General features: G+C 38.5%; 1 protein-coding gene across 1 annotated transcript in view; it reads right to left on the reverse strand.

Moving 5' to 3' along the window:
* CUBN (cubilin) overlaps window positions 1-17,859 on the reverse strand; it is a 260,122-nt gene that overhangs the window by 84,123 nt on the left and 158,140 nt on the right. Inside the window, exons 37-43 of the mRNA XM_055543913.1 lie at window positions 14,145-14,350; window positions 13,068-13,252; window positions 11,179-11,371; window positions 9,885-10,082; window positions 3,810-3,956; window positions 2,217-2,407; window positions 1,881-2,064 (exon numbers count right to left, since the gene is read on the reverse strand). Coding sequence (XP_055399888.1) covers window positions 1,881-2,064; window positions 2,217-2,407; window positions 3,810-3,956; window positions 9,885-10,082; window positions 11,179-11,371; window positions 13,068-13,252; window positions 14,145-14,350 — 1,304 coding nt within the window. The remainder of the gene's footprint in view (window positions 1-1,880; window positions 2,065-2,216; window positions 2,408-3,809; window positions 3,957-9,884; window positions 10,083-11,178; window positions 11,372-13,067; window positions 13,253-14,144; window positions 14,351-17,859) is intronic.

The raw sequence follows: 17,859 nt of genomic DNA on the forward strand, positions 1-17,859 counted from the left end.
AGGACGCAGGCAATGGCCACCTTCATTTAAAGAAGTCTCTATCTGTATTTCTGATCTCAATTTCCTTTCATCTGAAATCATCCTCCTTTTCTTTTTAAGCAAATACATTTTGAATTTGCTATGAAGGGAGCTACCACGTGTGTTCTTTTTTAATTTGCTAAACCATATATTCTCAGCAGAAATTTCACTCCTTCTTAAAGCCAATCATTTATGCAGTGGTTTGGTGGTTTGGACAGTGTGAAACCCTTTGTAAATGTTCAATTAATAAATTAAAATATCAATTAATCTAGTGACAAAGAAAGCATCAAGCACAGGGACACAGAAATCTCATCAACCATATAGAAGGATGTTCTTGGAGGCTGATGGTGTAGAATGAGGCTAATTTGATGCCAAAAGTTGTTCACTGAATAACATGAGTTAAAAGCTGAGAAACAAGAGTGGCAAAGAAGTAGGTGTGGTGGAAAGACAGATAGGGAAGTAGAGCTGACTATAGTTGGGGGAGATGCTTGAATCAGAAAGTTGAGATCAACAAGAGTGATCAAACTGCAACCAGTTTTGAAATCTTAAAAGACTTTTAAGTCTAATATTAAGGCAGAAAGATGGGGAAGTGGTGATAACCATTCTTTCGTGAATAGAGGACCCACAAAGCAATGATAGAATTATAGTGTTTGCAAATAGACCCTTAGTGTATATGAATTCCCACTAAATATTGACTTTGAAAATATAATTCAAGACTGAGTCTACCTGGGTAAAGATGGAAAAGCAGAGTTCTGGGTCTACTTACTAAACACAAGGCACTAGGACTCTGTAAAGTCTCAGGACCTTGTGAAATCCTGACCATTCATAACTCAGCGGTCGGCTGAGCGTGGAGACAGCGAGGGACAAGAAACTCCTGCCTAGAGGCGGTGCTGCTGGTGTCGCGAAGCTGTGTTGTTAAAAGCTCCCCCCAAGCACCAGAGTTACGTGTGCTGGGAAGAGAGGAAAGGGTGTTCCTGGTGGTCATGGAACCTGCTGGAGGGATGAGATAATTTTCTATGTCAGCTGGTGGATATTTATTTCCTCTCCTCTCCCCATTTCCTTAGAGGAGGAAATGATGCTGATGTTTTAAATTCTCATACTTTCAAGAATGTGCCATAAAACATATGGCTTCATTTAGATGAATATATATTTTGAAATATATCCAGGAATCTGAGACTGAGGTCATAGGATTAAACTGAAATTAGAATTATCTCATTTTAAGGGACCAAAGACTCACTCTCTACTGACACTGCTCCCTCTTTTTTTTGAAGCTTGTTTACTTATTTATTCAATTAAATGTTATCTAAAGTAAATGTCACAAAAATCAAATCATTAAATACAGCAGAATTAAATACAATTACAATCAAGTGTAATTAAGTCAGACCATTACTGTACTATATAATTAGATGGGTAATAATAGAATCAAAGGACTATACATTCATCTAAAAAGAAGCATACAAATGATTATAAAACAATGTAATTATCATACTTACAAGGTTTCTGTAACCAAATATAACTTATGATTAGACATTTTATAATGGAAAAGTATAGGGAATTTCAGGGATCACTAAGATCAGCTCAATTTATACTCATGTAAAAGTTCATTCATTTTCTTGCACAATCTAAGCCTCACCTTACTTATCTAGAGAATGGGAACAATGAAAAGATGTAGTCATGATGAGGTAGCAATGTATCCAGCACAAAGTAAGTGCCTGATAATAGGTAGCTATTCTTAATAACATCATTATTCTTAGTTCAGGAAAAAAAAAAACAAAACTAAATATTTTTTCCTCAAATCTAAATAAGGAAGACCAAGCAATTGCAGGAAAAGTACAGACAAAATTCTCAGTGAAAACACTTACCCAAACTCTTTGCCTCGTATGTGATCTTAAATCCTTGCCCTTCATTACTATTATCAGAAATAAATTGAACAAACATTTGATTATCTGAAGTGAACAGAGTGGATGAAGGGTGACTGCCACAAAAACGACCATTTCCTCCATGGGGACCCAAGGGTGGAGAAGAAAGATCAGGTCCATTTTTGAGCTAGAAAGACAAAGCAAAATTGCACAATTACCTTCATACTGATGAAGACAAGGTATACAGGTTTTATCAACTTACAGTCCAAAAGGAAAAATATCATTTTGTTATGAAGTGTGTAGAAAAAGTAATTAGAAAAAGCAGCAAAAAAGACCTACCACCAAGTAATCCCCCTGGTTGCAAGAGGAGTCTCTGTTTAGAATCTGGAAGGGCTGTTCAAAGTGGACAGCGATGGTCAGGCCACTCTGGACCTGGACATGCCAAGAGCAGTTGAGATTGGGTGTGTAGGTCTCGGGGTACCTGGGTGATGTGATAATTCCCCGGTCTGCATGCAAGTATCCACCACAACCTTGCCAAGAAGAAACAAAAATTGCATTTAGATAACATTCGCAACTGGATTTTGATGCTTTTTCTGTTTGTCTTGAGAATTCTCAAAGTGTAGGCAATAGAAATGTGGTTTGAAACTCACTTGGGACCAAAATGCTGGAAACAATGAGTACAAGTACGGATGGAGCACATGCTCCTGGGTCTTCACTGTGCTTTTGTTAGTAAGATATGGATGTAGAAGTCAGCAGTAGAGACAATTCCCTTAACTTTCATGAAGCCTCCTTTATAGACAAGTCAGACATACAGCAAATACAAATGTAATACGTGAGGTGGTGATAAGTTTACAAAGATGAATTGGGAGTGGGAAAATGGAATTGTATTGTCTGGAGCAGTTAGAGAAGGCCACGTAACTGTGGTTATATCTGAGCAGAGATCTGACAGAAATGGGAGCTCAACATGCTAAGTGAAGTCAGGCATTTGCCAGCTATCAGGGACCGACTGGAGCATCAGTGAGTGAGTGCAGAGGGCTCACACCACTAGTTAAAATGCAGCAGTGGAAATTTACCTTAGGTCCATCTAATTCCAAAGCCCATTGTCTTAAACCATTCCACAGCCAGCCCCCCTTGACTGTAAGGGCGATCATTTATTTTCAATTGCTCCCTACTCTCTAATAACCATACATAATAGTGGGGGAAATGTTCATGTTTAATGTCTAGATTGATAATCTACTTTAAAATTATGTTTATCAGTTACAAATATGGGGATCTTCAGATCCTGCACATTCTGTAGGCTACTTCTTTAACTTTAATCCAGTTTGGGTTGAAAATGATGGTTGGACTTCACATTTTGTCAAACGTTCAAATTCTTGATCACACTCCACATGACAGCCTCCCATATCCTGCGCATCTTCTTGGACTCACCAAATTCATATTTCAAGAGCAGCAAACTCTTCCTGCCAACCTTTAAATGAATCATTTTTACCAAGGGATTTACAACTATTTCTCCTATATTACTTTGACTGGTTATTTCTTAGCCTGAGGATAACTCTGACTTATTGCTCCTCTGCTGTGTTATGGATATGCACTGTCTTCTGGTTCCAGCCATCACCTGGGCTGAAATATTGCTTGAGACATCTTCCTCTTAGACTTACTATGGAGAGAAGTTGTCCTACCCAGAAAACTGAAGGCGGAGGATCCTTCTGTACAATGTGACTGGTTGTTTTGTTGTTGTTTGTTTTTTTGATCAGGACCTTGTACGTGACATCAGGATAACCCCTCCTCCCCAGAGGCTAGGCAGAGACTTGTGCACTCTGACTTACAATCTGTGTCTTGGCATTGAAAAACGAGCAGACTATGTTAGAGAGATAGCAAGAGATAGGCGAGGTGAGATGAAATGAATTAGAACAAATTAAGAGAATATATTACTCTTGTGAAAGGACGCGTTAAAGCCTGCCGCAGTTACACTGAAGTCCGAGGTGAAGTGGATCACCATGTACTCTCCAGTTGACCGGATGGGTCCGGGGACCTCCCTGCCACAGAGAACGGCTAGCTCCTGGGCCATGCTGTTGTCTCCTATGACCAAGGAAAGGAAATGTCAGCTTATTTACAAAACAGAAAGAGAAAAACAGATGTGGAAAACAAATTTGTGGTTACCATAGGGGAGTGGAGAGGAATAAATTGGGAGATTGGGATTAACATACATACACTACTATATATAAAATAGATAACCAATAAACATCTACTATTAATACATAGTAAAGGGAATTCTACTCAATACTCTGTAATTACCTATATGGGGAAAGAATCTTAAAAAGAGTGAATATATGTATACGGATAACTGATTCACTGTACTGTGCACCTGAAACTAATACAACATTGAAAATCAACTGTACTCCAATGAAAAAAATTTTTAAAGAATCGGCTCCACCAACAGTGCAACCCAGCAGCAGAAGCACCTCATACATTATTCTCAAAACACCCCCATTCCTAGGACACAACGAGATTATCAGATACAGGTACACTCCAGGGGTTACATCATCGTGGTCTGTAGTGGGGCTGCCTGCCTTTTTCTTTACACTTCTATAATGACTTCTTTGCCAGTTCCACTGCCTTTCCAAACACTGGTTGACAGTTCTTCCTGGAACTAAAACTCAAAACAAGAGGATGTGGGCTTGGGAAGTAACTGAGGACCAGTGCTGATGTGTGCATCAGACACTAAACTAAGCAATTCTGACTGCTGAAGCTCAAGTATCCAAAAAACAAAACGTTTGATTCTTCATCTCCAGGTCCAATGCTAGTGTTATAAGGTCATTTGCCCAGAAGTGTGCCTTCACCTTCAGAGGGTCTTTCTTTTTCCTTTTCATTTCTTGGTTGCTCATTGTTTGTTCTGCCATTAAAAGAACACACTTCTGTCCATGTGCAGAAGATAAAAAAAAGCTAGTGTCAGCAAGTGTGCACTCCAGAAACACCAGTGAGGACTGGGTCACCCCATGGCCCTTTTCCCTTTGGCTTCTCTCAATTTTAAATGTTGATCAAAACAGCTGTTTCAGTTACAGCCTGAATGGAGCAAAGGGGATTATAACAGACTTGGATGCCTTGACTGGGAAAATACAGTGCTTTTTTACCCTAAGGCATAGAATTAATGATTTCAAACTTAAAAAATACATAAAAATAGAATGTAAGACATGAGGAAATTGACGCTTTCACTCAACTAGCAAAATGATTCTTTTTTTGACATTGACTACAACCTAAAACTCACACATTACTAGCTAGTTTAGAAAACAAGTTCCCGAATGTAGTGGCACAGCTATAAATACGTGGCCTTCTTTAGAGGAGTTCTGACTTCTGGTAACTATGCATTATTTTATCATTCAGAAGTTTATCTGTAATTCCTCTTGCATTTTTATCTTCATTATGCTAGTTTGCTATATATTTCTGTCCAAATCTGTTGACTTAATTTCTAATTATCTGCATCAGAAAATTTTGAAGTTTTATTTCACAAGTGTATATTTTATCTTTCAGTGAGACTGAGTTCGGTCTATTGACTTTCATTTTTTTTCTAAGGAAAGAATTTAAAAAAAGAGGGAAAGATGATACTTCCTCTGGGCAATGTGCTTAGAGGAGACTTTTGATAGGAAAAAGGTAGAAAGTTATGGCTTACCATCTAAACATGTTTATATGATTGACCTGAGTCTTCACCTCCTGCCCTACAGCGGGAAAGCAAATATGCTCTGCCATTTGATTTTTCCTCACTATAAATAGCAGGGGGTGGTCTGTGGTTGAGTGGATACAGGAGACACAAAAATGCACATTAGACACCTGTGGACCAATAGCAAATATGTTTGTTTGGTCCAAAAAAATGCTATGAAGCATTTTTCATTAATTGCCAAAATTTAATAACTAGGAAATTCATAGAAAACTCTATGCTTCTTGCATCTTTTGGGAAATAAAATCCATAATGCTGAGCCTGCACTCCTAGTTCAGTTCAATTCAGTCACTCAGTCATGTCTGACTCTTTGTGACCCCATGAACCGCAGCATACCAGGCCTCCCTATCCATCACCAACTGCCAGAGTCTACACAAACCCATGTCCATTGAGTCAGTGACACCATCCAACCATCTCATCCTCTGTCATCCCCTTCTCTTCCTGCCCTCAATCTTTCCTAGCATCAGGGTCTTTTCAAAGAGTCAGTTCTTTGCATCAGGTGGCCAAAGTATTGGAGTTTCAGCTTCAGCATCAGTCCTTCCAATGAATATTCAGGACTCATTTCCTTTAGGATGGACTGATTTGATATCCTTGCAGTCCAATGGACTCTCAAGAGTCTTATGCAACACCACAATTCAAAAGCGTCAATTCTTTGGCACTCAGCTTTCTTTATAGTCCAACTCTCACATCCATACATGACTACTGGAAGAACTATAGCTTTGACTAGATGGACATTTGGCAGCAAAGTAACGTCTCTGCTTTTTAATATGCTGTCTAGGTTGGTCATAACTTTCCTTCCAAGGAGTAACAGTCTTTTAATTTCATGGCTGCAGTCACCATCTGCAGTGATTTTGGAGCACAAAAAAATAAACTTTGTCACTGTTTCCACTGTTTCCCCATCTATTTCCCATGAAGTGATTGTACCAGACGCCATGATCTTAGTTTTCTGAATGTTGAGTTTTAGGCCAACTTTTTCACTCTCCTCTTTCACTTTCATCAAGAAGCTCTTTAGTTCTTCACTTTCTGCCATAAGGGTGGTGTCATCTGCATATCTGAGGTTATTGATATTTCTCCCAGCAATCTTGATTCCAGCTTGTGCTTCCTCCAGCCCAGCGTTTCTCATGATGTACTCTGCATAGAAGTTAAATAAGCAGGGTGACAATTACAGCCTTGATCTACTCCTTTCCAGATTTGGAACCAGTCTGTTGTTCCATGTCCAGTTCTAAGTGTTGCTTCCTGACCTGCATACAAATTTCTCAGGAAGCAGGTCAGGTGGTCTGGTATTCCCATCTCTTTCAGAATTTTCCACAGTTTGTTGTGATCCACACAGTCAAAGGCTTTGGCATAGCCAATAAAGCAGAATTAGATGTTTTTCTGGAACTCTCTTGCTTTTTCGATGATCCAACGGATGTTGGCAATTTGATCTCTGGTTCCTCTGCCTTTTCTAAATCCAGCTTGAACTTCTGGAAGTTCACAGTTCACGTACCGTTGAAGCCTGGCTTGGAGAATTTTGAGCATGACTTTATTAGCATGTGAGATGAGTGCAATTGTGTGGTAGTTTGAGCATTCTTTGGCGTTGCCTTTCTTTGGGATTGGAATGAAAACTCATCTTTTCCAATCCTGTGGCCACTGCTGAGTTTTCCGAATTTGCTGGTACATTGAGTGCAGCACTTTCATAGCATCAATTTTTAGGATTTGAAATAGCTCAACTAGAATTCCATCACCTCCCCTAGCTTTGTTTGTAGTGATGCTTCCTAAGGCCCACTTGACTTTGCATTCCAAGATGTCTGGCTCTAGGTTAGTGATCATAACATTGTGATTATCTGGGTCATGAAGATCTTTTTTGTATAGTTCCTCTGTGTATTCTTGCCACCTCTTCTTAATATCTTCAGCTCCTGTTAGGTCCATACCATTTCTGTCCTTTACTGTGCCCATCTTTGCATGAAATATTCCCTTGGTATCTCTAATTTTCTTGAAGAGATCTCTAGTCTTTCCCATTCTACTGTTTTCCTCTATTTCTTTGCATTGATCACTGAGGAAGACTTTCTTATCTCTCCTTGCTATTCTTTGGAACTCTGCATTCAAATGGGTATACCTTTCTTTTTCTCCTGTGCCTTTCACTTCTCTTCTTTTCACAGCTATTTGTAAGGCCTCCTCAGACAGCCATTTTGCTTTTTTTCATTTCTTTTTCTTGGGGATGATCTTGATCCCTGTCTCCTGTACAATGTCATGAACCTCTATGCATAGTTGTTCAGGTACTCTGTCCATCAGATCTAATCCCTTGAATCTATTTCTCACTTCCAGTGTATAATCGTAAGGGATTTGATTTAAGTCATACCTGAATGATCTAGTGGTTTTCCCTACTTGATTCAATTTCAGTCTGAATTTGGCAATAAGGAGTTCATGATCTGAGCCACAGTCAGCTCCTGGTCTTGTTTTTGCTGACTGTATAGAGCTTCTTCATCTTTGGCTGCAAAGAATATAATCAATCTGATTTCAGTGTTGACCATCTGGTGATGTCCATGTGTAGAGTCTTCTGTTGTGTTGTTAGAAGAGGGTGTTTGCTATGACCAGTGCATTCTCTTGGCAGAACTCTATTAGCCTTTGCCCTGCTTCATTCTGTACTCCAACGCCAAATTTGCCTATTATTCCAGGTGTTTCTTGACTTTCTATTTTTGCATTCCAGTCCCCTATCATGAAAAGGACATCTTTTTTGGGTGTTAGTTCTAAAAGGTCTTGTAGGTCTTCATAGAACTCCTTAACTTTAGCTTCAGCGTTACTGGTAGGGGCATAAGACTTGAATTACTGTGATAGGGAATGGTTCGCCTTGGAAATGAACAGAGATCATTCTGTCGTTTTTGAACTTGCATTCAAGTACTGCATTTTGCACTCTTTTGTTGACTATGATGGCTACTCCATTTCTTCTAAGGGATTCTTGCCCACAGTAGTAGATACAATGGGGGCAAAATTCAAGAAGACGTCAAAGACCTCAGAAATCAAGATAAAAATATTTTAGTGCAATCTTTCAAAAATGGAAATGAAATGTAAGGTGAATAAAATATTCCAGTTTTAAATGAAGACAGGATCTGACTCTGTACTTGCCCAATCCTGTCTTACTCTCCTCACCCTGATCTTGATCTTAACTGCAGACAGATTTAGAACCCATCTGAGAGTTTCTAGTTTAGTTGATCTGGGGTGGGGCACTGAGTGTGCATCACTAACAAGTTCCCAAAGTGATGTTGATGCTGCTGGTCTGGGGACCAAACAGTAAGAAACACTGACAAGAGGACACGGCCTCCCTGTTCTCCTCTGTTCCATGCAGATCGCGAAGTTACAACTCTACATCTTTCACTAAAGCATTAGTCACACCTCTCTGTCTAGCATATTCCCTGTCTAGCATTACTACAAGGAAAAGACAAAAACTATTAGCCCTTAATACTACCCATTCTGGGGGCTTCCCTGGTAGCTCAGCTGGTAAAGAATCTGCCTACAATGCGGGAAACCTAGGTTCAGTCCCTGGGTTGGGAAGATCCTCTCTAGAAAGGAAAGGCTACTCACTCCAGTATCCTGTCCTGGAGAATTCCATGGACTGTATGGACCATGGGGTCACAAAGAGTCAGACACAACTGAGTGAATTTCACTTTTCAACCCATTCTAGCCAGAGATTCAGTAGACATGGAAAACGGAATACATTGAAATTATAAGTACTTTTCATACTTGGATCTTAAAGCCATAGATATAACACATCAAGATTGATTTCCATAGCGTTTAAATGAGAAAGCCACACAACCTGGAAACTCAGATTATAATTTCCTTCTTAAACAAGATATAATGTTTCCTAATGCTCTCCCTGACATAGCGTGTAGTGTGTGAATTATCTTCCTATGGCAATTTAATATTTTCCTTACGTTCTGCAGTTGTTATTGTTGTTGTCCAGTTGCTAAGTTGTGCCTGACTCTTTGCGACCCTATGGACTGTAGCCCACCAGGCTCCTCTGTCCATGGGATTCTTCAGGCAAGAATACTGGAGTGGGTTGCCACTTACTTCTCCAGGGCATCTTCCTGGACCAGAGATCGAACGTGCATCTCCTACACTGGCGGGCTGATTCTTTACCACTGAGCCACCAGGGAAGCCTGTGTTCTGCATAAATGTAGCCAATTCTAGTATCTCATGATTCCATACAAACTGGATGAAGGCAGTAAACAAGTATGATTATAACTGAATGTAACTAAATATGTGTCAGAGTTGAAACTAGGTAGTTTTTTGCTTTATTTTGCTTTTTAAATGTTTCTCACCATCTCTTATCACAAGTTTATCATAGCTGCATGTGCTATGAGATTCAATGTCCAGGGAAAGGATGTTGAGTTCCACAGTAGAATCTGGAGCCTGGATGAGCCACATACAGTTGGCGGCATTGCTGTAGCTTTCAGGCCAGCCTGGGGAGTAGAGGAAGACCGGAGTGTCTCCTGTCTGCAGGAACCCACCACAAGCACCTGCAGAATGAAAAGCAACAGCTCTGAAACAGCGCTGGTAGAAAAGAAGGTAGCATTTTAACTTTAAAACCACAATCCTATACTGAAACTACCAAATTCAAACAATTTTCTCAAAGAAATTTATAAATATTTTTACACTAATTCAGACAGCTGTGTTTCCATAATTTTTTAAGAAAAACACATTGTATTCTACTGTTTTCACCATCATTTTGCCACTTCACCCAGTTACCGAGCGTCTATCATTTGTCACGCATGAAGTAAGCCCATACTGTTGTAGTTGTTCAGTTGCTTAACAGTCTCCCAAAACACAGCTTACTGAGGGGATCTAACATATCTTTAAAGTAGGAAAATAAAATAAAAGCTTACAATTTAGGCCACCTTTACCTTGAAACATGGCAGTTTATCACCTGCTAAGTACCAAGCAAAGCATTTCTGAAGGCACACTTATAATAACAGAGGAAAAATAAAGGATATTTAATACAGAGGAAAATATTTCTATCAGTTGATCTTTATCTGTTGTGTGTGTGTGTGCATGGTATTTGCAAACCAAACTTTCAGAGATCTCTAAAGTGGTTTCTAGAAACTGTAACTGTAATGTCTTATGGATATTGAACTTTCAATTATCAGGACTTCCCTGGTGGTCCAGCAGCTAAGACTCTACTACCAGTGCAGGGGACCTGGGTTCAATACCTGGTCAGGGAACTAGATTCACATACCCAACTTAAAATAAAAAAAAAAAGATCCCACATGCCACCACTAAAGATCCCACGAGCCACAACCAACAAAGATGGACAATCCTATGTGCTGCAAGTAAGACCTGGGGCAGCCAAATAAATTAATTAATTAAAATAAATGTTTTTCTAAGCCCTTAATTATTATGAAAATATAGTGGGAAACCAGCACTTTTTGGAATAAACATGTAATCTTTATGTATTTATGAGATTAAAAGAACATCTGAACATACGGAGGAAGGTTTTGGGACTGCAATTATTATTCTTATTCATTTGTGTATTTGGCCTTTATTAGTAGGAATCTTGGAGATATTAGTCTACACATATCAGCCCCTATAACGAATGCCATTTATTACTACACAGACCTGTCGCAATGGTAGGTAAAGGTCCAACAGAGGCATTCATTGCAAACCACTCCAAAAGGAATCCTCTCCCTGAGATCGAAGAATCAGAAGAAAACTGAAATGTCAGAGAACTTCCAGTGGAGCTGAAAGAGTCGGTTTGGGTACCACAGTAGGTTCCAACCAGGCGGGAGTGAATGCCAGCCCCATCGTAAATCTGCATGGAAAAGACAGAGAACAAAGCACTGAACTTAGGGAGTCGCCTCCATTTTCTTCATAAACAGAAAGTCAAAAGGATAACCTATTATAATTTTATCATAAATAAGCAAACATTACATATAAGTTTAGAAAAGAAAGTATAATGAAATACAAAATATGATTGCAAACAATTAAATGTGTTTTAAAATCATTTCTCATTCCTGCAGAATTATATTAACAAACATGCTCCCTGTGATGAAGCTCACTATACGATGTACAGTAAAATGTGTGGGTAGAAAAGTAGCGACCAAGATAGTTGCTCAACAGTGCTTACTGAATGTGCTTTGGGGCCTCAAAGGGAGGAATTCGGAAGAAAGGGGAAAAGAAACAAGAAAAAGGAAAAGTTTCATGAGAGAAAGTGGACAGGTGTCCTGAAGGAGCTCACCTGTCCACAAGTAAGTAAAGAAACAGAGTTTCTTTCCAAAGAAGTAAAGAAGCAGAATTGGCACCAACAGAAGAATCATAGCCTGCATGGGTTCAGCATACTCAAAGCTCAAGAAATCTCTTTCATTTGGTTCAAAATGTTAGATTACCTAATTAGAGATATTTTGTGACAATTTCCAAATACATAGTCTTGAGCACGTTTAGTTTTCTGCACCCATGAATGGATGTTATCCAATTACACTTTACATCCTTCCCTCCATCTTGTAAATAATTTGAATAAATTTGTTTTAAGTGTTATTACAAATTTCTCAATTGAAGCTGTTATGTAAGTTCAAATTTCAAATTATCTGATAATTCTGTTCAACAAACTGAGCATCTATCAAGTACTGGATCCTATGTGAAGCATTGTGGACCTAAAATGAATAAGATGGCATCTTGACCTTCAAGAATCTGATAGTAAAAAAGTCAAATCCATAGAAGCAGGAAATAGAGTGTGGTTGCCAGGAGATGGGCGAGTGGGAAATAGGGAGCTGGTCAAAGGGTACAAAGTTTCAGTAGTAAAAGATTAATAATTCTAAAGATGTAAAGTAGAGCAATGTGACTATAGCTAATAACAGTTCATTGTAACACTTTACATTTGCTAACAGGGCAGATCTTATGTGTTCTCATCACATCAAAAATAAAGAACATGGTAACTGATGTGATGTATGGGTCAACTAGCTTGATTGTGATTACTATTTTATAGTGTGTACATATATGAAAAGACCCAATTGTACATCTTAAATATACACAGTATTTATTTGTCAAATATATCTCAATAAAGCTGGATGAAAAGTAATCTGATAGTGCTTCGGGAATTGGTACAGTAGCCAATGTATGAATGGCAATGATCACCACAACTTTTATACTTAAATATAAGTACTTATACTTATTTTTAAATGATTGTTCAAATTTTTAGCATTCTAACATAAGAATGAACAGGGTAATGGGATATAAAATAGGATAAATACTTAATTAAGATAAATATACATGCTTAGATAAGCCCAACAGAAAAATTACAATAATGCTGAAAAATGTTAGCTACAGAATCTAAACTAACAAATATAATACCAGAATTACCATTGTTTGGGTAACCTAACGGGGTTATTCATGGTGTAGGGTAGACCATCCGCTATGATTTGCAAATGCTTGAATAGACAATAACTTGGATCTATCATTGCCAATAGCAATTCACCAAAATGTATAAACATCAATTGCTCTTAAAAACTTACCTTCAATTTGTCATAATAGCAGTTAAGTGTGCCCTCCATGTCCATCTCCAAGATTCTGGCATGAATAACCTGAGATTCTTCCACATTCACTATCCACTGGTAATTGGAGTTGTGGGGGTAATTTCCAGGCCACAAGGGAGAGGCAATTTTCCCATGAGTTCCCACAATGTTATCATTGCCAAATACTAGGAAGGAAAACAGGGTAGTAAATCAGACCTACGTAGAACAGCTTTTTAGAAACAAAAGGCAAGGGGTGTTGAAAAGGATAGACTTTTAATTGACTGCAATTTCTTTTCTCAAAACTGAAAGAAATACTGCTTCCCTTGTGGTTTCTCTGCTATCTATTAATTCCTTGGAGAAGAGTTGATATTGTGAATGGAATTCCATCTCCCTGGAAGGCTCCTCAGTGTGAAAACAAGCAATAGCTTCCCATGTAAAATGGGTTCCCAGACCCCAGGGGACCTGGAGACAAGGGAAGGGGCATTACCAGCCCTGTTCTATAATTTTGGTTTACTTTATTTTGTCTTACAAAAGAATGAAACATATGTTTTAAAATTATAAAAGAGAAACTGACATTTTGAATCACATGTAGAATAACATAATAACACATTATGAAAAAGCTGAGTTAGAAAATAAAAATATTTCATACTTTATCTTATTAGAAAAATATCCTGTTGTTATAACATCTGAGCACTTAGGAGTATCCTAAAGTAATACTAAATGTTTTTAATTAGCAGACTATAGAGTTTATGACATCAAATGAAACACATTTGACATAAGAATACCAAACTGAAACCAAAATATAACTAAAAAAAACTCTTTTAACACACTCTCATAAAAAAGTTTAACTTAAAATTAGGCAGACACTAGAGCTTAAAAAGAATCTTAGAGCTACTGAGAATGTTCTCCCTGGCTCTTTATGAGCCTTTCATATATAATTTAGTTTTTCTAATACATTATAAAGTAATTCCACAGAGACAATAAATAAATTGTTCTTAATGCATTACTGAAACCACTGCTATCCTTCCTAGTTTGTAGGACACCTTCTGGAAGCCATCACTAAAACAACCAACTCACTGCTGGCAAATGCAGCCTGGAAGCCCATGCCAGTGCCCGAGCCGTCAGAGACAAATCTGATCCACAGGATGTGCCCGACAGCGGATGAATAATTGAGGGGGAGGGCGTTTCCACAGTATCGTCCCACCAGGCGCCCAGTGGCGTTCCCTTCCCGGACCTCCACAAAATCTCTGCTGCAGTCCTGAGACTCCTCCAACTGGAAGGCTCTGATTGGACAAAAAAAAAAAAAAAATTAGGGGTTAAATTGATCAACTAAATTTGGGGATTCTCCTCAGTTACTTGCTGAGCTGACCTGTTCACTTGTCAAATTTTTTTCTTTAACTTCAATCAAGTGTCTTTTAGCTAACTCAAAATATTTATTTTGCTCACTTAACAATGCAGATAAAAAATCTTACATAGAATATTAGCTAAATGAATCCATCAATCTGTAAAATATGTATATTTTAATCAGGTTAAACTCACAATGGTTTAAGATGAAAAGATCTTAGAACAATTTGTCATACACACACACACACAGATTAAAAGAGAAAATTAGATCCAAAAATACACAAAGGAAGAATCAATGTTTTCTGCACAAATGCAGAAAAGTGTTTGATAAAACCGAAGATCCATTCATCATAAAAACTCTAGAAAATTAGAAATAGAGGGAAATTTTCTCACTGGATGAGAGCTACCCACCAAATATCTACAGCAAATATACTTAGAGGTAGAAATTTCTTAACATTTCTTTTAAATAAGAAATAACACAGGAAAGCCTGCTCTCATCACTTTGTTGCATGATATACTGAAGGGTTCTTCAGGGCAGTAAGTCGGGGAAAGGGAAAATGGCTGTAAGAACTGGAAGGCAAGTGCTGCCAATCAATATTTAAGAGCACTCGCTTATTCATAAATATCCACCAAGTGCCTTTTCTAGGCACTGAAGATAGAGAAGCACACAAGATGCAGAATTTTTGACATTCTAGAAAATAGAATGGCTGCTGGATAAGATAATAGGCAAAAATTAATACAGTTTCCTTAAACCAGCAAACAAAAATTTAGGAACTGTACCTAAGTCAACATTACTTGTCTCTCTTATATTGGGACACTGGGAAAAGATAATGAAGAAAATAATGTTCCTTCCTTTGAGAAACTTATATTCTAGAAGTAGATAATAAACAAAGAAATAGAAATACGGTGAGGCAGTAATCAATTCTACGAGGAAAAAGTGTAGTCATTAAGGAAGGTTATTTTAGGTAAGGTGGTCAGGTACATCCATAATTTTTAAACAGATGCCATTTTTAATAGCAATAAAAAATAAGATGCCTAGGAATAAATGTAACAAAATATAAGACTCTCATAGAAAAAATATAAACTTTTAGTGAAGGATCTAAAAGGAGACTGAATAAATGGAGAGATATTCCAAATTTAATATGAAAAGTCTCTATATAAAGATTCTTCCAAAATCAATCTATAAATTTAGTACAATTTCAGCAAAATCAGTAAGCATTACTGCACTTATGTAAAGACTAAAACAGAAAGCAATATTATGTAGTGTGCATGGAGACAGGCATATGGCATCACTGACTCAATGGACATGAGTTTGAGTAAACTCTGGGAGTTGGTGATGGACAGGGAGGCCTGGTGTGCTTCAGCCCATGGGGTCACAAAGAGTTGGACACAACTGAGTGACTGAACTGAACTGAACTGATATATATACATAAAATATACATATAATAACAGTATATAAACTTGCATAGGGGTGATAAACATAAAATTGAAAACACCGGTTATCTCTGTGATGAGAAGGTATAGGAATATGGATGGGGAACTTTTGCTGCCCCGTAATATTTTATTCATGTAAAATTATTTTTTAAATAAAAAGGTAATTTAACGATTTTTTAAAAAGTAAATGAAGTGAGCACACACTCTTCTTTTTTCAGAAGTAATTAATTTTTGCTGAGAAGGACAAGATAAAGAGAAGAAGAAAGAATGGCTTAGCAAGATTAAAGAAATTGTTGAACTTCCCTGGTGGTCCAGTGGCTAAGACTCTGCACTCCTGATGTGGGAGACTCAGGTTTGACCCCTGGTCAGGGAATTAGATCCCACAGGCCTCAACTAAGGGTTCGCATGCCAAAACTAAAAAGATGCGTGCCACACTGAGACCCAGTGCAGTCAAATAAAAATAAATTAATTTTTTAAAAAAGAAAGAAAATAAATAAAAAAAAATAAAAAAGAAAGAAAAGAAACTGTTGGGAAGGGGGGAAAGGTCTCCAGAAGAGAAAACTTACTTCCCTGCTGTGTATCTTTCAGGTACTGCTCAACATGAGCAGGATTTCCCATGACGCTGGTAAGCCAGTGCCCTTCGGGGGCTCTCTCTCAACTAACAGCTTAGGATGCTTCAGGAACAGCTGACTGGCCTGGAGTTACTGGGACCTCACGCCCCACTAGGGGATCAGATGTATCAGGCACACCTCTGAGGCTTCATTGTCAACCAGAGGACAGGAGCAAACTGGTCAGCTCCGCTCCACTAACAGCTTGCCAAGCCAGATACCAGCATTGGTAGGTCTCCAGCAGGACAGTGAGTCTGTACCTCTCAATAATCCCATCAAGGTGGGTTATTACCGTGTAGATCACCTGGGTCTATATTTCAGGCTGTTTTTGCAGACTTCCCTGCTGGCTCAGTGGTAAAGAATTTGCCAGTCAATGCAGGAGACTCATGTTGGGAGGATCTCCTGGAAAAGGAAACGGCAACCTACTCCACTATTCTTGTTTGGGAGATCCCATGGACAGAGAAAGCTGGCGGGCTACAGTCCACGGGGTTGCAAAAGAGTCGGACACAACTTAGCAACTAAACAAGTGACGTAACTGAGTAGCAGAAAAAAAGAGGAAAGATCCACATCAGGCTAAATGAACCACACATTTGTCTTACCTCCACTGTCTTCCTTGACAGTTTAATGCTTCATGAGACAGTTTATATCTACAATCTATCTCAATCACCAACTGAGAGTTTGTGATGGACAGGGAAGCCTGGCGTGCTGCACTCCATGGGGTCGCAGAGTCAAACCCGACACGACTGAGAGATTGAACTGAACTGAACTGAACAATCAGTTTTGGAAAATAATTGTTCTGAATCTATCCTTAGGATGGTTGTCAAGTTTGGCTCTTAAATTCAGGCTCAGTTTTATTACCCATAATATTATCAACAATGTAAAATATGCTAAAATTACATTCTGATTCTCATAAAAAACAAAAGGTGATTATTTTTATCTACAGGTGATTTACCAAAAACAGAAAGTGTTTAGTCACTCAGTTATGCTTTTGAAAACCTCGTGGACTGTAGCCCATTAGGCTCCTCTGTTCATGTAATTCTCCAGGCAAGAATACTGGCGTGGGTAGCCATTCTCTTCTCCAAGAGAATCTTCCCAACCCAGGGATTGAACCTGGGTCTCCTGCATTGACGGAAGATTCTTTATGGTCTGAGCCACCAGAGAAACCCAATTAACACAAAATTGCCCCTAAATCTTTTCTAGTCAAAATGTTGCATGTGGTCCAGCAGCATTAGCATCACCTCAGAGCTTGTTTGAAATGAAGCATCAGGTCCCACCAACCAACTGAATCAGAATATGAATTTTAATAAGATCCCAGATGATCAACATGCACATTAAAGTTTGACTCAAGGGTCCAGAAGATCACTAAGTGCTCGGTTTTTCTGTTTTTGTACCAGACTGGTGTAATC

Source organism: Bubalus kerabau, chromosome 13 (genome assembly GCF_029407905.1).
Source record: "Bubalus kerabau isolate K-KA32 ecotype Philippines breed swamp buffalo chromosome 13, PCC_UOA_SB_1v2, whole genome shotgun sequence".
Classification (NCBI taxonomy): domain Eukaryota; kingdom Metazoa; phylum Chordata; class Mammalia; order Artiodactyla; family Bovidae; genus Bubalus; species Bubalus kerabau.